Below are 19,330 nucleotides of genomic sequence, written 5' to 3'. Positions count from 1 at the left end.
TTTTCTTTTTATAACATAAAAACAAAAATATAATAAATATAATTGATTTGCCTTTATTCAAGACCTGTTTTTGTCTTTTTAAAACAAAACAAAAATTATTTATCATCAATTCTGGATGCAGCCTTTTTTTCTTCAAGCTAGTTACCAAAAGAAAGATAAACACTGAAGACTATGTGGCTCTGGGTCTAGCAGCTGCAGCTTCTGGAATGTTCTAGAAAATGTGCCACACCTTCATCCTCTGCGCCATAGTTTTTGTAACATATGGCCACCTATGGTGGTGTGCCCTGTGCCGGCTAATTCATTAAAAACATCCGCACAGTGCAATTTCCACTGAGGCCTTATTTGTTACTGGCCCTTCAGGTAACTGTGTAAAAGGTAATCATTGAGATTTATCTGAGAAAATACATACATTGTTGAGGAATCCTAATAACCCTCTCCAAATGCATCGTGGAGAGTGCATAATTAGCATGTTATCATTTTCATACTTACAAAAACAAATGAGTCTTAAGAATGTAAATGATGTGGAAACTTGTATTGTGTGCATTTAGAAAGTGCAGGAAATTTGGAAAATGGCAATTTGTCTTATTTTGGTTAGATCAGTTTAATTTGTACAGTACCGTCATGTGCTAATCCATTCCAGTTGGGGTAAATTCAATGTGGAAAATGCAGACCGAAGGAAGCTATACTGCCAGTGCTAAGAGTACGTGGTAATTTTTCTATAAAGATCGTGCGCTGTAAGTTTTTTAAATATTAGCTTTTTGCCACAACTAGCAAATATGGAAGAAGCATATGCTGTAAGAGCAGAACGTACTCAACCTGGCTCTGAATCAATCTTATTAAATAAGGCACTAAAGAAAAAGTTGGCACATTGTGACTGCACAGTCTAATGGAATATTACCTATTTTCCTTATTGGGGTCCAAGATTGTGGGGTGACTGTTGAATGAGGTTGCTTAGTAGATGGTACCTCCCGAGGATTAGTCACTGGATATTTTGTCTCTGGAGATTGCGTTTCCGGATATTTTTTACTGAAATCGAATGAGTACCTGATCAGTTTTGAGAACAACTTCTTGCTTGTGGTGCAAAGGCAAAAAATCAAATAGAAGAGGAAAAGGCAATCAAACTTTGACCCTAACCTCTCAGAGCGTGGTTTCAAATGTCTGATTGCATGGCCAGAGAAGTGTATTTCTACAAAAAGAACATGAGAAACACCATTAGAGTGAAGTAAAACACAAACAGGTTTTTAAATTTGATATGCTTACCACAATACAACCTGCAGAATAAATTACATAGGACTACATTACATTGAATATACAGCACAGAAACAGGCCATTCTGCCCAACCAGTCTATGCCGGCGTTTATGCTCCACTCGAGCCTCCTCCCGTCTTTCCTCATCTAAATCTATCAGCATAACCCTCTGTTCCCTTCTCCCTCATATGTTTGTCTAGCCTGACTGAAACTCGTGGTCAATTTGAACATTTGTCCCCCAAAAAACTTATTTATTCAAACTTTGTTTCTGTAGGAACAGGAGTAGGCCATTCAGCCCCTCCAGCCTGCTTCACCATTTAATTAGATCATGGCTGATCCATACCTCGGACCCATAAACCCACCTTTACTCCATATTCCTTGAAATTTTTATCTAACAAAAAATCAATCGATATCAGTCTTAAAAGCTTTAGTTCTCTCAGAATCCACATCCTTTTGGGGGAGAGAATTAGATTTCTACTGTTTTGTTTGAAAAAGTGCATCCTGATTTTGCTCCTGAAATGCCTAGCTCTAACTATATTTAACCTATCGAATCCTTTTAACATTTTAGATATCTTGATCCCATACCACCATCAATCTTTTATACTCAAGGCAATAATAGCCAGGTTTATGCAATATAAATTAACCTTCTAAGCCCCGGTATTATTCTGGTGAATCTGCGCTGCACCAATATATCCTTCCTGAGGGGCGGTGCCCAGAACTGAATGCAGTGCTCCAGATGGGGTCTGACCAAGGCTCTAGACAACTGAAGCATAACTTCTACCCCTTTGTATTTCAGCACCCTTGAGATAAAGGCCAACATTCGTTAGCCATTTTGATTGCTTTTTGTACCTGTCTGTGATATATTCTTACAACGTCATTAACAAACACACTATACAAGATGGCTCTTAACACAGAAACCTGTCAGCATGTGACCTTGCCACATGATCCTTTATTACCGCCTAATCCGATCCATCATCAACATTAACATTGCCCCAAAGCCGGGGCACTTAGAGACCCAGCTAAGGGAGCCCTCTACAGCCAGCGCCTCACAGCCAATCTGGCATGCCTTGATGAACCTGAGATGCTGAATGCCCATAGCACTTGGTCTGCCCTCCAGGTCTCTATAACCTGTGCCTGTGAAGAGACACTTGGTCACTCAACCAGAAAACATCAGGACTGGTTTGATGAAAATGATCAGGAGATCGAAGAACTAATAGATCGCAAGCACAAAGCATTTCTGAGCCTCAAGCAACAACCCAACTCGGAAGCTGCAAAACAACATTACAGACGGCTCAAGGCTCAAGACCAACAAAAAACCCGGGATCTAAAGAACAGATGGTGGATGGAGAAAGCACAGGAGATACAACAACTGGCCGACAGCCATGATATGCGAGGATTTTTCGCTGCAGTCAAGGCCACCTATGGTCCAAATTCCCAAGGCCCCACCCCACTCCTGGCCAAGAACGGGGAAACACTCACCAAGGACACCAAGGCTGTCAGGGCCGGATGGAAGGAGCACGTTGAAGATCTCCTCAATCGAGACTCTGCCTTTGACTCGAGTGTTCTCGACTCCATCCCGCAGCATGTGACCCGCCACCAACTCAGTGAAACTCCAACGTTGCACAAGGTAGGCAAAGCCATAAAACAGCCAAGAATAACAAGGCTACGGGTGCGGATAGAATCCCTGCTGAGGCGCTAAAGTATGGCGGAGAGGCGCTGTTGGTGCGGATACATGACCTCATCTCTCTCATCTGGAGGGAGGAGAGCAGGCCGGGAATTCTCAGAGATGCAGTGATTGTGACCATTTTTAAAAAAGGGGCCAAGTCCGACGGCGGCAACTACAGGGGAATCTCCCTGCTATCAGCCACGGAAAAGTTGTCGCGAGTTCTCCTTAATCATCTTCTCCCTGTGGCTGAGGAGCTCCTCCCAGAATCACAATGCGGATTTCGTCCCCTACGGGGCACAACAGGCATGATCTTTGCAGCGCGACAGTTGCAGGAAAAATGCTGGGAGCAGCGCCAGCCCTTATACATGGCCATTTTCGATCTTACAAAGGCCTTTGACAATGTCAACCGTGAGGGTCTATGGAGCATCCTCCTCCGTTTCGGATGCCCCCAAAAGTTTGTCAACATACTTCGCCTGCTTCACGATGACATGCAGGCCATGATCCTTACCAACGGATCCATTACAGACCCAATCCATGTCCGGATCGGGGTCAAACAGGGCTGCGTCATCGCTCCAACCCTCTTCTCAATCTTCCTCGCCGCCATGCTCCTCCTCACAATCAACCTGCTGGAGTGGAACTAAACTACAGAACGCCGTCTCCAGGCCAGGTCCAAGATCAACCCAACCTCTGTCATTGAGCTGCAGTATGCGAACGACGCCTGCGTCTGCGCACATTCAGAGGTTGAACTCCAGGATATAGTCAATGTATTCACTGAGGCATATGAAAGCATGTGCCTTACACTTAACATCCGTAAGACAAAGGTCCTCCACCAGCCTGTCACCGCCACATAGCACACCCTCCAATCATCAAGATCCACGGCGCGGCCCTGGACAACGTGGTCCATTTCCCATATCTCGGGAGCCTCTTATCAACAAAGGCAGTCATTGATGTGGAGATTCAACGTCGTCTCCAGTGCGCCAGTGCAGTCTTCAGCCGTCTGAGGAAAAGAGTGTTTGAAGACCAGGCCCTCAAATCTACCACCAAGCTCATGGTCTACAGGGCTGTAGTAATACCCGCCCTCCTGTATGGGTCTGAGGCATGGACAATGTATAGAAGGCACCTCAAGTCGCTGGAGATATATCATCAACGATGTCTCTGCAAGATCCTGCAAATCCCCTGGGAGGACAGGCGCACCAACATCAGTGTCCTCGACCAGGCTAATATCCCCAGTATTGAAGCACTGACCACATTCGATCAGCTGCGTTGGGCAGGCCACATAGTACGCATGCCAGATACGAGACTCTCTAAGCAAATGCTTTATGCAGAGCTCCTTCATGGTAAACGAGCCAAAGGAGGACAGCGGAAACGTCATAAGGACACCCTCAAAGCCTCCCTGGTAAAGTGCGACATCACCACTGACACCTGGGAGACCCTGGCCTAAGACCGCCCGAGGTGGAGAAAATACATCTGGGAGGGCGTTGAGCTCTTCCGAGTCTCACGCAAAGAGCACGAAGAAGCCAAGCGCATGCAGCAGAAGGAGCGCGCGGCCAAACCAGCCCCACCGATCCCTTCCCTCGACGAATGTCTGTCCCACCTGTAACAGGGTCTGCGGTTCTCGTATCGGACTGTTCAGCCATCAAAGAACTCACTTTGGGAGTGGAAGCAAGTCTTCCTCGATTCCGAGGGACTGCCTATGATGACAAGATGGCTCTTAACACAGAAACCTGTCATCATGTGACCTTGCCACATGATCCTTTATTATTTACATCAGTAGTTGCATTACTACAGTAGTCCATTAGGGGGAGCTCTATTACACTGCCTCCTTGCTTTTAATTAATATACATGTGCACGCAAATCCCTTTGCTCCTCTACAGTTCAGAATTTCTCACCATTTAGAAAATACTCCGATTTATTTTTCTTGGGGGTCCAAAGTGGATATGCCCAAATTTTGTGGAAGTGTCATGTACATCTGGTACATAATAATGTTGGTGAAACAGCTGTACTTCAGCGCAGTTATAACCATCTGCTCAGTGCCATGATGTTTCCTCTTGCTGCCTGCTCTAGGGGCTCTAACTGAAATACATTTGAATTGTTTCATTCCAGTTCCTAGTGGATCCAAGTCCACATCCTCAAACAGCGCATAATTTTCCAGAATTTGGGCTAAGTTGGTAATCTCACAAAGAAGGCTACGGCAGTAAACAGAAATGCCACACCACACTTGTGCAATAAACAGCACCTTCTGAGGTTGGAGTCAATTATAATATAATTATAATGCATCAAAACAAAATGTTTTGTTTGCCATTTAAAATATTTTCCTCATCTGGATTTTAAATACGCTTTCTCCCATTCAATAGGCTAAGCTGCCTCCTATTCAGTTTTCTTACTGAGCCTCGGTGACTGCTGCGGCTCCCGCTCGGAGTCCGAATATGTCTTTGTCCCGCGTACCCCCTACCACCCTCGGAAGCTTATCACTGCCTTTGAAGCCCCTTCTTGGCTCATAGAAACATCAGAACAGGAGTTGGTCATTCAGCCTCTCGAGCCTGTACAGCCATTCAGTTAGTTCATAGCTGATCTGGATCTCAACCCCATTTACCCTTCTTTGCTCCATATCCCTGGATACCCTTACCCAACAAAAATCTGTCGATCTCAGTCTTGAAAGTTACAATTGTCCCAGCATCCACAGATGTTTTGGGGTGAGAGTTCCAGATATTGTGCGAAGAAGTGCTTCCTGATTTCACTGCTGAATGACCTGGCTCTAATTATAAGGCTATGCCTCCTTCTTCTAAATTTATCCACCAGAGGAAATAGTTTCTCTTTATCCATCCTATTGAATCAATTTTAAACACTTTGATTCAATCACCCCTCAAACCTCTATACTCAACTTTATGCAATCGGTCCTCATAATTTAACTCTTTGAGCCTCGATATTAAATCGGACTTCCAGCCCCACTCTTCACCATCGTCAGTTCTTGGTCTCAATCTTCATTGTCGTTGGCTCCCAGCCCTACTCAACCTACTCACTGACTCCTGCTTCCTAGCCCATGGGCTCCTCGTCCCCCTGGCTGGCAAGCCTGCAGTCCTTTGCTGTATGAAGATCCATTAATGTGAGACTGGAGAAACGACTAGCCAGTGGGGCTGGGAGCCGACTGGGGCAGGAAACTAGAGTTGGCAGCCAGAGGCTGAACGATGAGAAGTGCATAGACTGTGGTTGAGAACCAACAACAAAGAGTAGGGGCAAGGAGACGCAAAAGAGCACGGCCAGGTGTCTTCAAAAATATAGGAGGGAGCAGGGACTGGAGAGAGAGCCGCGGCAATTCTGGGAAATATTGAATGAGAAGCAAACATTGTTTAAGTGATGGGCTTTCTTTTTTTTTTTAAGTAACATTCAATTTGGGTCGAGTTTGCACTGCAATTTTCAAAGAGTTAATATTAAAGTTTGAAAGAATATTCACTATTGCATATGTAGTCTTCCCCATCTTCTATTTGTTTAAGAAGCAGTATAATCGTCACAAGAACAGGTTTGGACACATGCCTTGAAGTGTAACTTAGTATTCAGAGAACTCGGCACCATAAACACTTGTTCAACAAGCTCCAAACTATAAAGCTGCGAATCAGTAACATTCTGCACAGAGCTGCCTTGTACCCAATGGATGCAAGTGGTGCTGAGCAGGGCCCAGGATGATCGAGGAAAAGGCACAGCCAGATAGCAGGGCCTGGAGCGGAGCCATTGGGGAGAAAGTGAAAGCAGAAATAAAAAACAGAAAATGCTGGAAATACTCAGCAGGTCAGGCAGGATCTGTGAAGAGAGAAAGTTAAGGTTTCAGGTTAATGACCTTTCATCAGAAAGTAGAAGTCAGCAATGAGGTTGACCCCTGTGCTCGCTGACCTACATTGGCTCACAGTTAAGCAACGCCTCGATTTCAAAATTCTCATCCTTGTTTACAAATCCCTCCATGGCCCGTTATCAAACAAAATCTGACACCGTGTCACAAAGAGAGATATTAGGACAGATGACCAAAGCTTGGTCGAAGATGTAGCTTTTAAGGAGTGTTTTAAAGGAGGAGAGAGGTAGAGATGAGAAAAAGTTGAGAGGGGCAATTTCAGGACTTAGGGCCTAGGTAGCTGGACCCAAGGAGACCACGCCGCAAAAGAGCACGGCCAAGTGTCTTCAAAAGTATCAGAGGGAGAAGGGTTCGGAGAGGGAGCCGCGGCAATCCTGGGAAAGATTGACAGAGAAGCAAACATGGTTTAAGTGAGAAACATGGCCGCCAATGGTGGGCCGATGGAAAATCGGGGATGCGCAAGAGATCAGAATTGGAGGAGCGCAGATCTTGGGAGGGTTGTAGGTCTGGAGGAGCGATAGGGAGGGGCAAGGCCATGGAGGAATTTGATCACAAGGATGAGAATTTTAAATTTGAGATGTTGCCAACGAAAGTGACGATTGAGCCCAAGAACTGACGCTGGTGAAGAGTGGGGCTGGAATTCCGATTAATACTGAGGCTCAATGAGTTAAATTATGAGGACCGGTTGCATAAAGTTGAGTATAGAAGTTTGAGGGGTGATCGAATCAAAGTGTTTAAAATGGATTCAACAGGATAGATAAAGCGAAACTATTTCCTCTGATGGGTAAATGTCAGCAGGCAATGTAGGTCAGCGAGCACAGTGGTGATGGGTAAACGGGACTTGGTGCGAGTTAGGACACAGTCACAGCATTTTGGATGAGCTCAAGTTTACGGATGAGTGGAAGATGGGAGGTTGGCCAGGATAGCATTGGAATACTCGAGTCTGGAGGTAACAAAAGCATGTATGAGCATTTGAGCAGCAGATGGCATACGCCACATTACTTTTTTAATCCCACTCCGACGGTGTTTCTCCTTCATCTTTAGTTCTCGGTCCTGCTTGCACAATTTTTTCTGAGTCACACTTCTATCTTTTTATTTTGTTCCTACTGTTGTTCCTGATAGTTCTCTTTTTTTCCCTCCTATGTTTCTGTTGTTTAAAGTGTTCACATATTCTCAAACCTTGCAGCACTTCCCGTCACTCAACTATAACCCCCAGCTGCTGCTACAATCTCTTCTGCACTCACTATCACTAAGCTCCGCACATTCACATTTGTTCCTCCTCTGATGTTTCATACCTCCTCAACACGGAAGCATGGCTCCTCACACCACCTGCTCTGACTGTTACTTCAACTTCACTTCATCATTTCGACCAAAGAAACTGACAATCGCACAAATATAACATTCTCCAATTACTTTTATTTGTATGATTTGTATACAAGATACATTCAAATTATGCTCAATACTTTATATACAATATACAGTGTACACACACACACACAAATATAAACATTCGTATATTAATACGATTTACTATTTAACTTTGTACGTTAATATGTCTTGACTTAATTTCTCTTTTTCCAAAACTTTACAATTATATAAAACCATACAATATAAACATTTTTATCCCAATTTTCACCTGTTAAGATTTATTTGATCATTTCTAACATTACACCTTCCCTATTATACCGTCTAATCCTCCTATTATCAAACATCATATTCTTCAGCTTCCCGCCAGCCATTTCCTGCGAGAGCGACCAATAATACATTAAGTGTCGTGTGCATGCTGCAAATCACACATTAAATGTGTCTGTGCATGAAATATATCACTATTTGGTTGACTCAAATTTTACAATAGCCAATCAAAAATCATTTAACTGCTGTCCATTGATCCTGCTTTGTGGGAAATTTGAGCCAATGAACAACAAGAATAACTTGTATTTATATAGCGTCTTTAACGTAGTAAATTGACACCGAGCCACATAGGGAGAATTAGGGCAGATTGGTCAAGGAGGTAGGTTTGAAGGAGCGTCATGACAGAGGAAAGGGGAGGTGGAGAGGTTTAGAGAGGGAGTTCCAGAGCTTAGGGCCGTGGCAGCTGAAGGCACGGCCAGCAATAGTTGGGCGATTAAAATCGGGGATGCTCAAGAGGCCAGAATTAGAGAGCACCAATTGCTCCGGCTCCACAGCCTTTTGAGGAAGTGAGTTGCAAGTTTCTGCTAGCCTTTGCTTGAAAAAATGCTTCCTAATTTCTGTCCTTCGTGGTCCAGCTCTAATTTTAAGATTAAGTTCCCCTCGTTCTTGATTCCCCCACCAGAAGAAATAGTCCCTCCATATCTACCCTATCAAAATCTTTTAACATCGTAAATACCTCAATCAGCTCACCCCTTAATTTGCTATACACAAGCCAAGTTTAAGCAACAGAGATGATATAAATTTCTTCAACTAAGAGCTAGTGTCATTAATAAAATACATGCATTAAAAACCATCAACAGGTTCAACGGGTACTGTGTATATCTGTTTAGTATTTCTATCTCACAATTTATCATTTCTGATACTGTATTTCTCCATTCGTACTTTTACATTTCAAGCATCCTTGTGGAACGTTCCTATCCAAACCACTATCGGGTGGGGATTGTGATTTACAGATTACACAGGATGCACAGGATATACAGCACAGAAACAGGCCATTTGGCCCAACCACTCCATGCCAGCGTTTATGCTCCACTCAAGCCTCCTCCCCTCTTTCTAACTCTATCAACATAACCCTCTATTCCCTTCTCCCTCATATGCTAGTCTAGCCTCCCCTTAAATGCATCTATACTATTCGCTTCAACCACTCCCTGTGGTAGCGAGTTCCACATCCTCACCACTCTTTGGGCTGGATTTTTGCCAACTTTGCGACCTGGTTTTCACCACGATTTGACCCTCCACGGCAATAACCCGGTCGGCAGGATCCTCGGGTACCTTTTCGCGGCGTTGCTTCCACGTACCGCTGGGGAGAGGTGCGCCAACGTGATGTGCAACGCCACGGATTGCGTTACCGTTGTACTTTCGGCACTCTCTGCCACACCCAGAATACCGACAGGGTCAAGCCTGTTGGTGCAGCCCTGCCAGCAGCGGTAAGTATGAAGACCTGCAAAAAGCTAAGTTAAAGTTTTTATTTTTAAATTATTTTTCAGCGATTTAGTAGGTAAGGATTTTTTCAATGTTTTGTGAATGTTTTTTGCAATTTTTTTTCACCCCCTTCCAAGGCCTCTGTCACAGCACTGCCGGCCTCGGACTAAAGTTGCCAAAACTCGCAGCGCCTCGTGCAACGCTGACTTTACCGATGCATAAAGGCCAAAAGTTAGGCCTAAAAACGATAGCGCAGCGAAAACGGTAATTTTGGCGTAAAACTACCATTTTCGCCAAAAAACGAAAATCCAGTTTCTTCTGAATTCCCCATTGGATTTCTTGGTGACTATCTTATATTGAGGGCCTCTAGTTAGATCTCCCCCACAAGTGCAAACATTCTCTCTGCATTCACTCTGTCAGAACCTTTCATAATTTTAAAGACCTCTATTAGGTCACCCCTCCGTCTTTTTTTTTCCCAAGAGAAAAGAGACCGAGCCTGTTCATCCTTTCCTGATAATGTACACCCTTGCATTTCTGGTATCATCCTTGTAAATCTTCTCTGCACCCTCTCCAGTGCCTCTGTATCCTTTTTATAATATAGCGACCAGAACGGTCAGCAGTACTCTCAGGGGCCAAAATTGCCAATGTTTTGCAACGTTAGTGCCACCGGGAGGTGCTATTGCCTTTTCACCCGGGGTGGCCTGGGGGGAAATTGCCCCCGAGATTTTGGGGCGATTTGAAGTTAGAGCCGCGCCTCGAGATTTGCACCCTGACCTGCGCGCATCTGCCGATTAAGTCATTGCCGCGCGTGCCAAACCCTCACCACCCAGCACCGACCCCTTTGCGCCCCACAAGAGAAATTGTAGGGTGCTGACATCTGCCCAGGGTGCCCCTTAAAGGGTTGGTCGTATGCACCCAGGGCCGCCATTCTTTTTTGTCATCGACTCTTCCGTCGGCCCGACAATGGCAGCCTTTGTCTTGACCAGGGCCGCCATCGTGCAGCCCGGTACTCCTCTTTAGGTGCCGGTCCACTGGCCCAATCGAGATTGTCCCTGGTGGCCCAAGCGCCACGTTGACACCTCGGGAGCACCCCTGAAATGACTGAGTGCCTGAGATAGTGCTCCGCCTCGTTTGAAGGGCGCAAACGGCAATTCCACGCCGGGAGCAGGACTTCCCGGGACTGACCCAGGTTTACCCTAACTTCGCTACTTTTCAATTCTATACCTCTAGAAATAAACCCTAGGTGCTTGGTTTGTTTTTTTAATGGCCTTGCTAACCTGTGTCGCAACCTTTAGTGATTTGTGCATTTGTACTCCAAGATCCCTTTGTTCCTCTACGCGACCTAGACTCACACCCTCTAAGTAATATGTGACCTCCCTATTTTTCCTACCAAAATGTAATACCTCACATTTATCTGTGTTGAACTTAATTTGCCAATTATATGCCCATCCTGCAAGTTTATTAATGTCCTCCTGTAATTTGTTGCAGTTTTCCTCAGTATTGACTATAATTTGGTGTCATCTGCAAATTTAGAAATTGTGCTTTTGATTCCAAAGACTAAATTGTTGATGTAAATTGTGAACAGCAGTGGTCCAGCACTGATCCTTGTGGAACACCACTACCCACCTTCTGTCACCTTTCACCCCTACTCTCTGCATTCTGTCTTGAAGCCGGCTAGCTATCCATTCTGCTACTTGTCCCCTGACTCCACATTCTCTGACCTTGTTCACCAGTCTATTATGGGGTACCTTATTGGAGGCCTTTTGAAAATCTAGATAAATTACAACTACTGCATTACCATTGTCTACTCTCTTTAAAAAGTTCAATGAGGTTGGTCTAGCAAGACTTTCCTTTTTTAAAATCCATGCTGACTATTCATTATAATGGCCCTGAAATTCTGGCCTCCCCGGGTCCGTACAAAGTGCGTACGGACCCAGGAAGGCAACGTAAAAGCCGGTTTTCGGCACGCAATGCACATGGGCTGAAAACCGGCTTTTCCGATCGGTTTCTGGCTTGACAGATGGTCGCATCATGGAGCGAGGACATTCCCACAGCACAGATTGGGCTATTTGCCCATCTCTTGCCCTGCGAAGCTCCTTAAAACTCCTGCGCCTGGTAAAAGTGGGCGCATAGTCTACTTTTACTAGCGTAAGAGTTTAAAAACATATCAAAAACATTAAAATAAAATTTTAAAATACATATTTGTTAAAAATCCTGCCCACTCGGGTAATTATATTTTAAACCATAATTAAAGATTTTTAACAATCAGCACATTTTTTTTCCCCAAAAACATTTCTATCAACTTTAATTTCTATACTGTATTTATGAGAGTTTTTAAAAAATGTTTTATGTAGTGTTTGGCGGGGCGGGGGGGGGGGGGGGGTTTCTCATTCATTGTAATAGGAGTTTCGGACTCAAGAAACTCCTATTACTATGAATGAGAAAATACTTTATCGTGATTGTGTGTCCAAGCCCACGTGACTCCTACCGACATCCCAATGTGAATGCTCTCTGTTGCACAAGAAAAGGAGGCCTCGAATCCGGAACCTCTGGTGAGCGTTTGACCAAAAGGTAAGTGCGCAGCTTTTCTCCTATTTTTAGTCGAGCACCCACGGGAAGAAGAAACCGGGATTTCAGGGTCTATATTTTGGTTTCTAGATGTTCTTCTATTTTCCCCTTGAGTAGGGATTCCATTATTTTTCCTACCTAGATGGTGCGCCTGCAAAATCCTTTTCATTAACACTCCTCCGATGGCTCAGAGAGTTTATCCAGTGACTGGTGGAATCATACAGTGCATGAGGTGCCACGTTCAACCCCTCACCTGTGCTAAGTTAGCTGATCTCGGCAATAGTGTGGGCCATACCAATTGACAGTTAGCCTCAGTACCACAGGTTAGGGAGGAGAAATAAGTTGCCATGGATTTCCATTCCTAATTGCTATCCACTGATCTCAGCTGAAAATGTGCACGGGTGGGTATTAGAGGAGGACCTAATCTGGCTAAGATCTGGTATAAGATTATGAGGGGGCTTGACAAGGTGGATGCACAGAGGATGTTTCCTGGTGGGGGAAGTTAGAACTAGAGGGCATGATCTTAGAATAAGGGGCCACCCATTTAGAGCTGAGATGAGGAGAAATTTCTTCTCAGAAGGTTGTGAATCTGTGGAATTTGCTGCCTCAGAGAGCTGTGAAAGCTGGGACATTAAATAAATTTAAGGCAGAAATAGACAGTTTCTTAAATGATAAGGGGATAAAGGGTTATGGGGAGCGGGCAGGGAGTGGAGCCGAGTCTATGATCAGATCAGCCATGATCTTATTGAATGGCGGAGCAGGCTTAAGGGGCTGTATGGCCTGCTCCTATTTCTTATATTCTTATGGCTCTGCTGTGATGTTTCCTACCGTTGAACCCATCTCTTCAACAACAAGAAGGTACATTTATATAAAACATCCAAGGAACTTTACAGGAGCATTATCAAACAAAATCTGACACTGAGCCACGTAAAGAAATATTAGGACAGGTAACCAAAAGCTTGCTCAAGGAGGTAGATTTTCAAGGAGAGAGAGGTGGAGGGATTGAGGGAGGGAATTCCAGAACTTAAGGCCTAGGCAGTTGAAGGATAGCCACCAATGGTGGAGTGATGAAAAATGGGGATGCACAAGAACTGGAGGAGCATAGATATTTTGGAGGGTTATAGGTTACAGAGGCTTTGGATCACCACTCCTTTCCTGACCTGCCATCGGTTTTCCATATACCTAACTGTGCAATTCCTTCGAAAACATTTTATGGGGTAGAGTTTCCACCAGGCACAATCGGCGATCTGGGAGCTAGTTTTGAAAAGTATTTTAGCCCTTCAAGTTTCCGCTTAAACTCATTTGCATATCGTCTATAGTAAGCAATTTTAATCAGAGTGTCTAGTCCATCACCTATATAAGAACATAAGAATTAGGAACAGGAGTAGGCCATCTAGCCCCTCGAGCCTGCTCTGCCATTCAATAAGATCATGGCTGATCTGGCCGTGGACTCAGCTCCACTTACCCGCCCTCTCCCCGTAACCCTTAATTCCCTTATTGGTTAAAAATCTATCTATCTGTGACTTGAATACATTCAATGAGCTAGCCTCAACTGCTTCCTTGGGCAGAGAATTCCACAGATTCACAACCCTCTGGGAGAAGAAATTCCTTCTCAACTCGGTTTTAAATTGGCTCCCCCGTATTTTGAGGCTGTGCCCCCTAGTTCTAGTCTCCCCGACCAGTGGAAACAACCTCTCTGCCTCTATCTTGTCTATCCCTTTCATGATTTTAAATGTTTCTATAAGATCACCCCTAATCGTTCTGAACGCTAACGAGTAAAGACCCAGTCTGCTCAATCTATCAACATAAGGTAACCGGCTCATCTCCGGAATCAGCCGAGTGAATCGTCTCTGTACCCCCTCCAAAGCTAGTATATCCTTCCTTAAATAAGGTGACCAAAACTGCATGCAGTACTCCAGGTGCGGCCTCACTAATACCCTATACAGCTGCAGCAGGACCTCCCTGCTTTTGTACTCCATCCCTCTCGCAATGAAGGCCAACATTTCATTCGCCTTCCTGATTACCTGCTGCAGCTGCAAACTAACTTTTTGGGAAGCTAAGAAGGCCGCGATGAAAGACTTGCAGCTTGTCGGGTCCCGAGGCGCGTTCGTGAGGTCGCGGATCCGGTTCCTGCGGGATCTGGACCGCGGCTCCCCCTTCTTCTACTCGCTGGAAAAAAGGCAGAGTGTCCGTAAGCAGCTCTTGACGCTGCTGGCCAATGACGGCTCTCTCGTCTCGGATCCGGAGGGCGTCAACAACAGGGCCCGTGAATATTACGGGGCTCTGTTCTCTCCGGATCCGTCCAGCGAGGAAGCGCGCAGAGTTTTGTGGGAGGACCTGCCGAAAGTCAGCCCGGAGGGCGGTGAAAATTTGGAAGCTCCGCTAAGCCTGGCGGAGCTGACCGGTGCCCTCGCCCGGCTCTCGAGGGGAAAATCCCCGGGGCTGGACGGGCTGACCGTGGAGTTCCACAGGGCGTTCTGGGACGTCCTGGGGAGCGACTACGCGCGGGTCCTGGGGAAAGTCTGGCGACCGGGGAGATGCCCCTCTCTTGGCGCAGGGCAGTCATCGTCCTGCTGCCTAAGAAGGGCGATCTCCGCCTCCTTAAGAACTGGCGCCCGGTCTACAAAATCTTCGCCAGGGGGAAGTCTGCTCGCCTCGGTGCCGTGCTGGACCACATGATCCACCCCGACCAATCCTGCACGGTCCCGGGCCGGACAATCCACGATAACATCCATCTGGTCCAGGACCTCATCCATCATTCCCAGGAGGCTGGTCTGTCGGTCGCCTTCCTATCTCTCGACCAAGAGAAGGCGTTCGACAGGGTGGATCACGACTATCTGCTCGGAACTCTGCGCGCTTTCGGGTTCGGGACGCATTTCGTCGCCCGGATCCGACTTTTGTACGTCGCCGCGGATTGTCTGATTAAGGTTAACGGGTCCTTGACGGTGCCCCTTCGTTTTAGGAGAGGGGTGCGCCAGGGATGCCCCTTGTCCGGCCAGTTATATGCCATCTGCGTGGAGCCTTTCCTGCGCCTCTTGCGGACGAGGTTGACGGGACTGGCTCTGCAAGGGCCGGGCGTGGAGGTCGTCCTCTCGCTGACCTGCGGAGGATGCGTGAGTGCCAGGAGATTTACTCAGCTGCATCCTCCGCCAGAATCAACTGGGAGAAATGTTCCGGACTCCTGGTGGGTCAGTGGCGGGTGGACTCCCTGCCGAAGGAGCTCAGGCCTTTTGCCTGGAGCACGACCCATCTCCTCTATCTGGGAGTCTACCTTAGCCCCGACGAGGAAGCCTGGCCGGCGAACTGGCAGGAGCTGGAGGCCAAGGTCGCCGCTCGCCTAGGGCGCTGGACAGGACTGCTCCGAGTGCTGTCCTACAGGGGTCGAGCGCTAGTCATAAACCAGCTGGTGGCCGCAATGTTGTGGTACCGGCTGGTCACTCGGCCACCAGCTGGTCACTTTGACCCCTCCCCCTGCGTTTGTCGCCAAGATACAGAAGAAGCTGGTGGACTTCTTCTGGAACAACAGGAAGCACTGGGTCTCTGCCGCGGTCTTGAATCTCCCGCTTGAGGAGGGCGGTCAGTCGTTGGTGTGCGTCAGCGCCCAGCTCGCGACTTTCCGTCTTCAGACCCTGCAGAGATACCTTTACGTCGAGCCCCCTCCTAGGTGGTGTGCTCTGGCGACGTATTTCTTCCGCCAGCAGCGCGACCTCAATTACGACACGCAGCTCCTGTTTGTGAACTTGGGGGGGTGTCAGGACCGCCCTCCAGGAGCTGCCTGTCTTTTACAAGCACCTCATCAGGGTCTGGAACAAAGTCTCCACCAAGCGCAGCTCTCCGCCGGCTAGAGTAGCGGCTGTCCTGCAGGAGCCGCTGCTCGGGAATCCGTACCTCCACGACCGAGGTTTTATGTGCCGGTCGGAAGAGAGGGCTGTGGCTGGTGAGGTGACCAGGGTCAGGGACCTGCTCGATGGCGGAGGAGCGGGCTGGATGGCGCAAGGCACGCTGGCGCGGCGCCTAAATTCAGCCAACGTCCGCCGCGCGGCCGAAGCCATCGAGTTGCTAAAAACAGCTTTGGGCCCTGACTCTGTTAGGTGCATCGAGGAGGCTCAAGCACGTGGGGAGATCCCGTCCGAACTGACCCCCGTCCGGACGGAATTCCTCATCGGCGCCAAACCCCGGAACCTCCCTCGGGGGCCGGCGCCTCACAACTTGAGCCGCCTCGGGGAAATCCCTTCCGTGCCTTTCAGTTCCGCGCGGAGGGGTTTCCTGTATGGGCTGCTCCTGCACACTCTCAACTTTGCCATCCTCGCCGGTCGTCCGGACACGCCATGGCGTACCATCTTGCCGTCCGGAGGAGGTGGGGGTCCCCGATGGAGGGCACTCTATGCGGGAGTCCTCCCACTATTCATCGGGGACTTGGCCTGGAGGGTGGTGCACGGAGCAGTGCCGTGCAACAAATTTTTAAGCCGGTTCACGGACTCCCAGGCCGCCTGCAATTTCTGGGGTCTGGAGGAGTCCGTGTTCCATGTTTTTATTGAGTGCACGAGGTTGCAGCCCCTGTTTTATTATTTAAAGGGGCTGCTCCTGAAATTCTGGCTGCACTTCAGTCCCACTCTCCTGATCTTTGGGCACCCTGTGCGGAGGGGAGCGGGTAGGTCCGAGGGCCTCCTCGTAGGACTGCTCCTGGGCACGGCCAAGGGTGCCATCAGCCGGTCCAGGCAGCGGGCGGTCGAAGGGGTCGTTCAACCTGACTGCCTGCCTCTCTTCCGCTCTTACATCCGGTCCAGGGTGTCCTTGGAGATGGAGCACGCGGTGTCCACCGGTACGCTCGCGGCCTTCCGCGAGAGGTGGGCACCGGAGGGACTGGAGTGCATCATCACGCCCGGCAACCAAATTTTAATTTGATTTTACGTTTTAAAGTTTAATTTGTTTTAATTGCCGGTGCTTTTAGTGTCCCCCTCCCCTTTTATAGGGGGCACTGGAAAAAAAAAAATGTGATTAGTGCCCAAAAAAAAAAGAAGAAAAACAAAAAAAAGGACCAAAAAAAGGAAAAAAAGGGCCTTGTAAATGTCTGGTGTGTCATCCAGGTCGGGGGGCACGGATTAATGCTTATGTTTTTCAGGTAAACTCCAAAAGAGTTTCATGCACAAGGACCCCCAGGTCCCTCTGCACCGCAGCATGTTGTAATTTCTCCCCATTTAAATAATAATCCCTTTTACTGTTTTTTTTTCCCCCCCCAAGGTGGATGACCTCACATTTTCCGACATTGTATTCCATCTGCCAAACCTTAGCCCATTCGCTTAACCTATCTAAATCTCTTTGTAGCCTCTCTGTGTCCTCTACACAACCCGCTTTCCCACTAATCTTTGTGTCATCTGCAAATTGTTACACTACACTCGGTCCCCTCTTCCAGGTCATCTATGTATATTGTAAACAGTTGAGGTCCCAGCACCGATCCCTGTGGCACACCACAAACCACCGATTTCCAACCCGAAAAAGGACCCATTTATCCCGACTCTCTGCTTTCTGTTATCCAGCCAATTCTCGATCCATGCTATTACATTTCCTCTGACTCCGCGTACCTTTATCTTCTGCAGTAACCTTTTGTGTGGCACATCAAATGCCTTTTGGAAATCTAAATACACCACATCCATCGGTACACCTCTATCCACCATGCTCGTTATATCCTCAAAGAATTCCAGTAAATTAGTTAAACATGATTTCCCCTTCATGAATCCATGTTGCGTCTGCTTGATTGCACTATTCTTATCTCGATGTCCCGCTATTTCTTCCTTAATGATAGTTTCAAGCATTTTCCCCACTACAGATGTTAAACTAACCAGCCTATAGTTACCTGCCTTTTGTCTGCCCCCTTTTTTTTTTTAAAAAACAGAGGCATTATATTAGCTGCTTTCCAATCCGCTGGTACCTCCCCAGAGTCCAGAGAATTTTGGTAGACTATAACTAATGCATCTGCTATAACTTCCGCCATCTCTTTTAATACCCTGGAATGCATTTCATCAGGACCAGGGGACTTGTCTACCTTGAGTCCCATTAGCCTGTCCAGCACTACCCCCCTAGTGATAGTGATTATCTCAAGGTCCTCCCTTCCCACATTCCCGTGACCAGCAATTTTTGGCATGGTTTTTGTGTCTTCCACTGTGAAGACCGAAGCAAAATAATTGTTTAAGGTCTCAGCCATTTCCACATTTCCCATTACTAAATCCCCCTTCTCATCTTCTAAGGGACTAACATTTACTTTAGTCACTCTTTTCCGTTTTATATATCGGTAAAAGCTTTTACTATCTGTTTTTATGTTTTGCGCAAGTTTACTTTTGTAATCTATCTTTCCTTTCTTTATTTCTTTCTTAGTCATTCTTTGCTGTTGTTTATAATTTTCCCAATCTTCTAGTTTCCCACTAACCTTGGCAACCTTATACGCATTGGTTTTTAATTTGATACTCTCCTTTATTTCCTTGGATATCCACAGCTGGTTATCCCTTCTCTTACCGCCCTTCTTTTTCACTGGAATATATTTTTGTTGAGCACAATGAAAGAGCTCCTTAAAAGTCCTCCACTGTTCCTCAATTGTGCCACCATTTAGTCTGTGTTCTCAGCCTACTTTAGCCAACTCTGCCCTCACACCACTGTAGTCCCCTTTGTTTAAGCATAGTACGCTCGTTTGAGACACTACTTCCTCACCCTCAATCTGTATTACAAATTCAACCATACTGTGATCACTCATTCCGAGAGGATCTTTTACTGGGTGATTGTTTATTATTCCTGTCTCATTACACAGGACCAGATCCAAGATAGCTTGCTCCCTTGTAGGTTCTGTAACATACTGTTCTAAGAAACAATCCCGTATGCATTCTATGAATTCCTCCTCAAGGC

At 46.8% G+C, this 19,330-nt stretch overlaps 1 protein-coding gene across 5 annotated transcripts in view; it reads right to left on the bottom strand.

Moving 5' to 3' along the window:
- Positions 1–19,330, bottom strand: part of LOC139278732 (uncharacterized) — a 90,756-nt gene that overhangs the window by 64,250 nt on the left and 7,176 nt on the right. For all 5 annotated transcript variants that reach the window (XR_011596343.1, XM_070897815.1, XM_070897814.1 and 2 more), the window contains exons 2-3: positions 1,135–1,186; positions 899–1,026 (exon numbers count right to left, since the gene is read on the bottom strand). Coding sequence is in view for 4 of the 5 variants with exons in the window: in XM_070897815.1 (XP_070753916.1) it covers positions 899–1,026; positions 1,135–1,186 (180 nt within the window). In the remaining variant the exon portion in view is untranslated. The remainder of the gene's footprint in view (positions 1–898; positions 1,027–1,134; positions 1,187–19,330) is intronic.

The sequence above is a fragment of the Pristiophorus japonicus genome, chromosome 13, assembly GCF_044704955.1.
Source record: "Pristiophorus japonicus isolate sPriJap1 chromosome 13, sPriJap1.hap1, whole genome shotgun sequence".
Taxonomy (NCBI): Eukaryota; Metazoa; Chordata; class Chondrichthyes; family Pristiophoridae; genus Pristiophorus; species Pristiophorus japonicus.
This window is presented reverse-complemented; position numbering and strand designations above follow the sequence as displayed.